Source organism: Saccostrea cucullata, unplaced genomic scaffold (genome assembly GCF_032062105.1).
Source record: "Saccostrea cucullata isolate Sc308-1 unplaced genomic scaffold, CSIRO_AGI_Scuc_v1 ctg4036, whole genome shotgun sequence".
NCBI lineage: Eukaryota > Metazoa > Mollusca > Bivalvia > Ostreida > Ostreidae > Saccostrea > Saccostrea cuccullata.
The window spans coordinates 38,620-48,800 of NW_026931486.1; the positions used below are offsets into that span (position 1 = coordinate 38,620).

Below are 10,181 nucleotides of genomic sequence, written 5' to 3' on the forward strand. Positions count from 1 at the left end.
CCTTACAAATAAACATAAATGCATATAAACTAACTTCACATAAAACATACATTTATATTTAGAAATAAACATACACGTATTCACACATACTTACATATAAACAGACGTATACCCACACAAACTTACATACGAGGATTGATCAAAAAGTTCGCGAACTGTCTCTATATCTACAAAACCACAATTCAGATTACAATGAAATTCGGAACACACATGGCCATACACAAGGTCTATAAATAGCATATGCTGAATAAAGTTTTCTCCTTGTTTGTGATGTCACAATATGAAAATGACGTCACTATGTAGGTCACTTGTGACGGAAAATGGTTGTCTCAGTCGAACTCATTCAACAAACGACTGTACAATTTATTGTATATCTTAGAAATCCTTTAAAGACGTTTGCGGGATTTTTTTGTGCGCATCTTTCTGCGCAATCGAAGCTCTTCAATCGAAGGAGTCTGGTAAAATGGGAAGGAATGTTGGTAAAATCAGGTGGCAAATGCTGGCCGGGCCAAAGGACAATTATAATTTATGAAAGGCATATCATTTTCTTTGTTTTTATAAAAAAAGAATAAGATAATAAAATTTTAATTTATCTGAAAATTTCAGTTCAATTATATAGGTATTTTGTAAGAAATTTGAAAAAAAATAAAATGTGCCCGGTTGTAAAAAGGTGCCTCATTTTACCAGGACACACAAAGATGGCGCCGTAGAGATCTGACATCGTCTGTCAAGCGGTCGAAACATGTTGAAAATGACTGATCGCGATCGAGTTGGGGGGAGATTTGTGAAAAAGGGTACAATGAATAGAAGATTAAACATGATGAAGATACGTGAGGCTACTGTGTAAGTATACATTGATATAATAATTACACATTTTTTGTCCTTTCATATCGATTACTTTATCAGCGTTTTTATCAGCAACAGTGATGCATTTGATCTTTTGTCTTACAAAATGAGGCTATTGAGTAGCTATTGACATTTGACAGTATGTGAATTAGATTACTAATCACAGTAATTCGCAGACCTGGTTCAAAATTTGCATCTGGGTCGAACTTGCAGACTAAATATAAAGCTTATGTTTTTGATATTCAGCAGTAAACAAAACACAACTTGGGTATTTATACAAATATTGATTTATAAATTTATAAATTTTATTACTAAGACTAGGTTGTTGTTTACTTTCAGGACTCAAAATGTTGCACAAACAGAAGGGCACACATGTGAATCGAATGATGAATCATGGAGAAAAGGGAGGCGAATCGTTGAGTTGGATCATATGGCGAAACAAATGAACTGTTGGGATTGTGGGCACACACTGACTTTAAATAACATCGTAAATGAAAGGCGTCAAGGGTTTGCTTCAAACCTGACTATTACCTGTGAGTGCGGTGTTCTGAATGAAGTAACAACTGGCAAGTCACACAGAGTTAATAAACGCGGACCTGCTGTGTTTGACATAAACACAAAGGCAGCTTTAGGTATTGATAGTTTATATACCATTATAGTCAATATTTAAATATAAAAATAACAATAAAAATTTTATGTGATAAAATTGAATACGTTGATTGACAGACATTTAGCAACAATTGATCATTATAGTAGAGGGTGGGGCACTGTCATGATTAGCAACTGAAAATATGGGCAAACTTTATCTTGCTAAGAAGAATTTACTTGTTTATTTATTATTCTGTTTTACCTTTTTCTTGTATGTACCTTATTGCAGCTGAAGTAAGTAAAACCGTAAGCTTGTAGTAGTTCTACCACTATTTATAGTAGTGCTAACCATACATCTATCTGTTGTAAAATTACCGGTATACTGGGTAATAGCTACTTAGACAAGAATGTCACGCTTTATACCCTCCTTTTGTGGTGCTTGGTACTAACAATTTTGTAACCCTTTGCACTCCTTCTGTGCTACATGTAAAACCTATATTTCATTGATATATTTCTAACAGCTTGCCTACTAGATTAGAATAATGACTCTTTTATCACTTTTATAAATGTAGCTTTGATAGAAACAATTATTTAAAAGCTATATTGAATTTAATTGTTTGATTTGAAAATATGTAATTGCTTTCCTATCATAAGAAAACTTTAATATTCCTTTATATCATTATCAGCCATAATTTCTACCAGTAATTTGTTGTTTTTGATTTTTTAACATTCTTCATATGTGTTGTTATTAGACTGACATACGATTAGATATATATAAAGTGACCTTAAATTATTATACAGGTATGCTTCATAGTGGATCCGGGCACACACAGGTCACCAACTTTATGTCTTCCATAGAGATAGAGGGTATGCACCATAGAACTATGAAAGCCCGTGAGTGTGAAGTGGAGCCACATATCCAATCTGTTGCCCAGCAGTCATGCAGTGAGGCCTTATTGGAGGAAATACAGGGCAATGTATCAGCAAGAAGGTACATGCTATATGGTTTTTATATACCCAAAAGATCATGTTATGCCAAAGTGTCCATCATCTCCATCCTCTATAACACACTGAAATGACAGGTTTCCATACTGTTTCAAGTTCTGTAGGTCAAAGATCAACTTCACACTGATAGGTCCAAATTGGGGCTGGTTTATATATAACCCTTAGGCCAGATTTGATTACATGCTAAAGTGAGCTAGGATAAGCACAATTTATAAAAAAAAAAGGAAGTGCTGATATGAATAATTGATGACTCACTCTTATACTTTTGCTATAAAATATATACCGGTATACATTATTTCTTACGAGTCTTAAAATGAGTTTTCTTGTTTCCAGTGTAAATGAATCCAATGACGGTCAGCAGGCTCGCAGCTCTGGGGAGTTTAAGTACGACATGGGATGGCAGAAGCGTGGGTCAGGAAGGGCCTATAACAGTAAATCTGGAGTGGGAACATTAATCGGCAACAAGTCCGGGAAAATATGTGGCTTTGGTGTTCGATCAAAGGATTGTCGCAAATGTTCCTTTCATACAAATATGGGGAAAACTCCTCCAGAACATAAGTGCTGTAAAAATTGGGAGGGCTCGTCAAAAGCAATGGAGAGTAACGTTGCAGTTGAATTAGTGAACAAAATTGAAAAAGAAAATGTTGAAGTATCAGTGTTAGTTATGGATGACGACTGCACAACAATGGCACGAATCAATGAAGAAATTCCACATCCGGTGATCAAATGGAGTGACATTAGTCACACTAAAAAGCATCTTGGTAACAGTTTATACCAACTACAAAAGAAACACAAGAATTTCAACAACAATTGTGTCAAGTATTTTCAAAAATGCTTCTCTTACGCTATTGTACAAAATAAAAATGATACAGAAGCATTAAAGAAAAACCTAAAGCAAATAGTGCCACATGCTTTTGGAGAGCATGACCAGTGTGACTCAAAATGGTGTACTTATAAAACTAATCCTGAAGAGTTCCGCCACAAGTCCCTTCCATCTGGAAAAGATCTACAGGGTGATGAATTAAAAAATGACCTGAACATTATATTTGAAACATTTATCAATAATGCTCACAAGATTTCCCCTGCTGCATCTACTAGAGATGTTGAATCATTCAATAATTCAATTGCTGCAAAAGCCCCCAAAAGACTGCACTATTCTTCATCATCTAGTTTGCAAAATAGAGTTAGTTGTGCAGTAGCAGAGAAAAACATGGGCTCAACATACGTCAACAAAGTTAACGAACTGGTGGGTGTTTCGCCTGGACGAGTTTTTCAAAAACTTGCAGAAAAAAAAGACAAAACGCGCAAACGCAGACTCGCGTATGAAAATACAAGAGAATTCAAAAAAAGAAAACTTGAAAGAAAATTAAAAAACAGTACCATGAATTCCGCTTCTCAAATTCGGGAAGGAGTAACTTATCAGTCATCTGTTGATTTGACACAATCTGACGGCGAGTTTGTCAAAGAAATACCTGCTCCAAGCATTGTACCAACTGTCACTCCATGTATATTACCAAAGAAATATACCTTTGTGTATTGTGACATCGAAACAACATCTCTTAATAAAACGTGTGATATCATTCAGATTGCGGCTGTTTCAGAAAATGGCAAGTTTTCGAAATACATCTTACATAGTCAACGAATTTCAACAGCAGCTTCTCAAGTCACTGGACTGACTGTTCATGGAAATGTTTTGCATTTGAATGGTACTCCTGTAACATCCGTTTCATTGCAACTTGCATTGGCATCATTTCTGGCATGGTTAGATGATCAAAAGCCTTGTATTTTTGTAGGACATAATTTCTTGAGGTTTGATTTACCTAGGGTCTTACTAAATTTTGAAATTTGTCATTTTCTTCATGCTTTAGAACCAGTTGTATTAGGTGTAGTAGACACACTACTTCTGTTTAGAGAAGTTTATCCTGGTCTGGAAAAATATTCACAAGAGTTTCTTGTTACATATTTTTTAAATGAAAACTATGCAGCTCACAATGCTGAGGATGATGTTCTTGTTCTTCAAAAACTTGTTCAACATGTAAAACCGTGCACTGAAGTTCTTGTACGCCACAGTTCAAGTATGCATACCTTGGTTGAGAAGTACCTTTTTGACAAAATTGTAGATAAAAACTTAAACACCTTGTTAGTTTTATGCAATGATAAGATACTTTCAAAGCAAATGTGTAAAAAGATTGCTGAAAGTGGATTAAACTTAGGTCATCTAAAACTTGCTCACACCAGAGGTGGTTTAAAAACACTCTTGTCTGAAAAATTCGATGGGAAACCTCGAGTAACATCAAAAAAATGTTTACTTGAAAAAGTAAATAAGTATTTTGAAGACAAACAGTAAGGCAAAACAAATTTTAGCTGAATGTAACAATAGACATTAGACGTTTAATTGGCTGTATTTGTACATGTATAGTTTTTTTGCATCTTAGTTTTACAAGCTCTGTATAGCTGTAAACATTTGAATGTATATATGGCCATACCAATTAGAAAAGTAAATAATATTTCTGTAGTTTTTTAATTTCAGCATTTAAGGGACATTATCCCTCTGCTAAGAAGGATAACTTCTTTTTTTAAATTTTTCACAAATTCATCATAGATCTAATGTAAATTTGTAAATAAGAAAAACAAAACCCTGTATGTAACCTGCATTATACCACGTTGTATAAGGTTTTGTATTTGGTTTTAAAGTCATTGTTGTGTTCATGAAAATCAATATTAGAAATTTAAAATTTCCATAGTGAAATTTAGAGGAGAGGGTCAGGACCCCTTAAAGAGGAATTTCAGATGTAATATGTTGCATTGGGGTTTTTTTGTAATTGAAATCAAAATCTAAGAAAAAATGTATGTTTTTCTTATGTTGATGCATATTTTACAACCTCTGACATTGAAAAACGTCTAACATCGTGCTAGCAAATGTTGTTTTATTTACTAAATGAATATGATGACCCCATTTTTCTTTATATCATTATTATCAGTATACTTAAATGTACAATATGTATGAATTTAAAAAAAAATAAATTCGTCAAACTTTTTTTATTGACTTTTTAATGCGTAAATTGTATAAATTATGCGAAAACAATGTACATTTGGTTAGATAAATGATAATTTGAAAAATGATATTCTGTTTGTGTTTTTTCTTATATTCAATCAATATCTGAATTCAACATCTTGTTTGTAGTGTATACTGACTTGTATGATAAAATGAAAAAGTTAGAACTCTGATAAATATATAAAAAGTAGTATATTTTTAAGATAGTGTGTAATTGAAAAATGGTCAGAATTTCACTCAATAATTGATTAACGGTCAGTTTTAAAAATTCTTCACAACAAAAAAACTAATCTGATAACCATACCTTTTCTTTTTATAGTTTATGTCAAAAACAACCAGTCCAAAAATACGGACTTATATGAAAAATGGAAATACAAGTATACATATCAAAAATGTTGCTTGTAAAATTGTGTAAAAAAAGGAATTCTTTTACGTATATTACTTTTTACCGTATCTACATTTTATATACATTATCTCATGGCACAAGTTATGATAAATTTGGTTCATCTGGAATAAAAATATCATGGTACGATAAATGTAAATGCTAACGAGTTTGACTTCATTTTTAAATACATATTACAGTGTGAAAGGAATAGTTACTTAAACTGAAACTTAAGAAAACTTACCAGCAGATAAAGAGGAGGAGACATTAATAAACTGCAGGTTTAGAATTTTATGTTCCTCAAGTAAACCATCTAGTGTATCATAGATAGATATTGAAAAGGTTTTAAGGGAATTTTCTATCTTATTCAATCGACCCTCATACACGGAACTTTTCATGTCTTTCAGTGTGTTCTTTACATCATTTAACTGTTCTCTAAAGAGACGATTTTCTGTTGACAATTCCCGGGTTTTATTTCTGACGTCCGATTCTTTGTTCTTTAACTGCTGAATTTCTTCATGCAGGGTCTCATTCTGTATCAGCAGGTGATGTTTGATAATTCTGTTTTCCGCCAGTAATTTTCTGCTTCCTTGGAAATACATGTATACGTATCAAAAATGTTGCTTGTTAAATTGTGTAAGAAGTAAATTCTAGTACGTATATTACTTTTTATTATATAGCTAATAAATAGTATTTAATGAAATACTACCAAAAATCTAGAGAATTTTAGCGTTCAATATCTTGATGTTTTATTGAACGCTAACTTTGTATTACGTATATAAGTATGCCCGAAACATTCCGAACATGAGCGTTAAATATCGAACACCCCGTTGTAAACAAAATAGTCGTCTGGTCAAATTCTCAGAGCTAAATTAGAGAAAGGAAGTGGCATCTAGGTAATATGCGTTTATTTTTCGCACAAAAATGAAATTATTTATTAAAATATAGTACATATTAGACCCATTAAAACCTAAATAAGCAAATCATATCGCTCGGTAGGGTCATCGGAATGATGCGATATTGAACGCTAACAGGACAGACGTTAATTTGAATACCGATACTAAAATATCGTTAATTTTAGGGTTTTTTGTTGGAATAATTATTAAATATTATATGGAATATATTAGTGAATATTGACATTTGTTGGCTTTTCAAATGCACCCGCAAGCTCGTGCATTTGAACAGCCAACTCGTGCCAATATTCACTAATATAAGTTCAATAACCCTATATAACCGTATCTACATTTTATATACATGTATCTCATGGCACAAGTTATGATAAATTTGGTTCATCTGGAATAAAAATATCATGGTACGATAAATGTAAATGCTAACGAGTTTGACTTCATTTTTAAATACATATTACAGTGTGAAAGGAATAGTTACTTAAACTAAAACTTAAGAAAACTTACCAGCAGATAAAGAGGAGGAGACATTAATAAACTGCAGGTGTAGAATTTTATGCTCCTCAAGTAAACCATCTAATGTATCACTGATAGATATTGAAAAGGTTTTTAGGGAGTTTTCTATTTTATTACATCGTTCCTCATTCACGAAACTTTTCATATCTTTCAGCGTGTTCTTCACATCATTTAACTGTTCTCTAAAGAGACGATTTTCTGTTGACAATTCCCGGGTTTTATTTCTGACGTCCGATTCTTTGTTCTTTAACTGCTGAATTTCTTCATGCAGGGTCTCATTCTGTATCAGCAGGTGATGTTTGATAATTCTGTTTTCCGCCAGTAATTTTCTGCTTCCTTGGAAATACATGTATACGTATCAAAAATGTTGCTTGTTAAATTGTGTAAGAAGTAAATTCTAGTACGTATATTACTTTTTATTATATAGCTAATAAATAGTATTTAATGAAATACTACCAAAAATCTAGAGAATTTTAGCGTTCAATATCTTGATGTTTTATTGAACGCTAACTTTGTATTACGTATATAAGTATGCCCGAAACATTCCGAACATGAGCGTTAAATATCGAACACCCCGTTGTAAACAAAATAGTCGTCTGGTCAAATTCTCAGAGCTAAATTAGAGAAAGGAAGTGGCATCTAGGTAATATGCGTTTATTTTTCGCACAAAAATGAAATTATTTATTAAAATATAGTACATATTAGACCCATTAAAACCTAAATAAGCAAATCATATCGCTCGGTAGGGTCATCGGAATGATGCGATATTGAACGCTAACAGGACAGACGTTAATTTGAATACCGATACTAAAATATCGTTAATTTTAGGGTTTTTTGTTGGAATAATTATTAAATATTATATGGAATATATTAGTGAATATTGACATTTGTTGGCTTTTCAAATGCACCCGCAAGCTCGTGCATTTGAACAGCCAACTCGTGCCAATATTCACTAATATAAGTTCAATAACCCTATATAACCGTATCTACATTTTATATACATGTATCTCATGGCACAAGTTATGATAAATTTGGTTCATCTGGAATAAAAATATCATGGTACGATAAATGTAAATGCTAACGAGTTTGACTTCATTTTTAAATACATATTACAGTGTGAAAGGAATAGTTACTTAAACTAAAACTTAAGAAAACTTACCAGCAGATAAAGAGGAGGAGACATTAATAAACTGCAGGTGTAGAATTTTATGCTCCTCAAGTAAACCATCTAATGTATCACTGATAGATATTGAAAAGGTTTTTAGGGAGTTTTCTATTTTATTACATCGTTCCTCATTCACGAAACTTTTCATATCTTTCAGCGTGTTCTTCACATCATTTACCTGTTCTCTGAAGGGACGATTTTCTGTTGACAATTCCCGGGTTTTATTTTTGACGTCCGATTCTTTGTTCTTTAACTTCTGAATTTCTTCATGCAGGGTCTCATTCTGTATCAGCAGGTGATGTTTGATAATTCTGTTTTCCGCCAGTAATTTTCTGCTTCCTTGGAAATACATGTATACGTATCAAAAATGTTGCTTGTTAAATTGTGTAAGAAGTAAATTCTAGTACGTATATTACTTTTTATTATATAGCTAATAAACAGTCTTTAATGAAATACTACCAAAAATCTAGAGAATTTTAGCGTTCAATATCTTGATGTTTTATTGAACGCTAACTTTGTATTACGTATATGAGTATGCCCGAAACATTCCGAACACGAGCGTAAAATATCGAACGCCCCGTTGTAAACAAAATAGTCGTCTGGTCAAATTCTCAGAGCTAAATTAGAGAAAGGAAGTGGCATCTAGGTAATATGTGTTTATGTTTCGCACAAAAATGAAATTATTTATTAAAATATAGTACATATTAGACCCATTAAAACCTAAATAAGCAAATCATATCGCTCGGTAGGGTTATCGGAATGATGCGATATAGAACGCTAACAGGACAGACGTTAATTTGAATACCGATACTAAAATATCGTTAATTTTAGGGTTTTTTGTTGGAATAATTATTAAATATTATGTGGAATATATTAGTGGATATTGGCACATGTTGGCGTTTCAAATGCACCCGCAAGCTCGTGCATTTGAACAGCCATTTCGTGCCAATATTCACTAATATAAGTTCAATAACCCTATATAACCGTATCTACATTTTATATACATGTATCTCATGGCACAAGTTATGATAAATTTGGTTCATCTGGAAAAAAATATCATGGTAAGATAAATGTTAATGCTAAGGAGTTTGACTTCATTTTTAAATACATATTACAGTGTGAAAGGAATAGTTACTTAAACTAAAACTTAAGGAAACTTACCAGCAGATAAAGAGGAGGAGACGTTAATAAACTGCAGGTGTAGAATTTTATGCTCCTCAAGTAAACCATCTAATGTATCATTGATAGATATTGAAAATGTCTTTAGGGAGTTTTCTATTTCATTAAATCGTCCCTCATTCACGGAACTTTTCAAATCTTTCTGTGTGTTCTTCACATCATTTAACTGTTCTCTAAAGAGACGATTTTCTGTTGACAATTCTCGGTTTTTATTTCTGACATCCGATTCTTTGTTCTTTAACTGCTGAATTTCTTCATGCAGGGTCTCATTTTGCATCTTCAGGTGATGTTTGATAATTCTGTTTTCCGCCAATAATTTTCTGCTTTCTTCCTTGAAAACTGAAGTTTGATTTCTTATTTTAACTGATTCCTTCTCTGTTAAATCTCGAACTTTGTTCATCATCATATCTTGATTACTTCGTACTGTCTCATTCATAGCTTCTAACATCTGTTTAAGTTTTGTAACCTCTGTTTCTATACCGTTGTCTCTCCTCTCCAATTTTTTAAATTCCGCCAGTAATTCTCTGCTTTCTTCCTTGA

General features: G+C 32.6%; 2 protein-coding genes across 2 annotated transcripts; one reads left to right on the top strand and one right to left on the bottom strand.

Moving 5' to 3' along the window:
* The first annotated feature begins 422 nt into the window (after window positions 1-422).
* On the top strand, window positions 423-4,786 carry LOC134232750 (uncharacterized). The gene is made up of 4 exons (XM_062714732.1): window positions 423-843; window positions 1,186-1,478; window positions 2,236-2,425; window positions 2,773-4,786. The coding sequence occupies exons 1-4, from the start codon at window positions 743-745 to the stop codon at window positions 4,784-4,786; spliced, it is 2,598 nt and encodes an 865-aa protein (XP_062570716.1). The 5' UTR covers window positions 423-742.
* A 1,208-nt stretch (window positions 4,787-5,994) lies between these two features.
* Window positions 5,995-10,175, bottom strand: LOC134232752 (uncharacterized). The gene is made up of 4 exons (XM_062714734.1): window positions 9,624-10,175; window positions 8,457-8,801; window positions 7,289-7,633; window positions 5,995-6,465 (listed from the first exon to the last, which is right to left on the bottom strand). Exons 1-4 carry the CDS (start codon window positions 10,087-10,089, stop codon window positions 6,107-6,109), a joined length of 1,515 nt encoding a protein of 504 aa, XP_062570718.1. The 5' UTR covers window positions 10,090-10,175; the 3' UTR covers window positions 5,995-6,106.
* Between the last annotated feature and the right edge of the window lie 6 nt (window positions 10,176-10,181).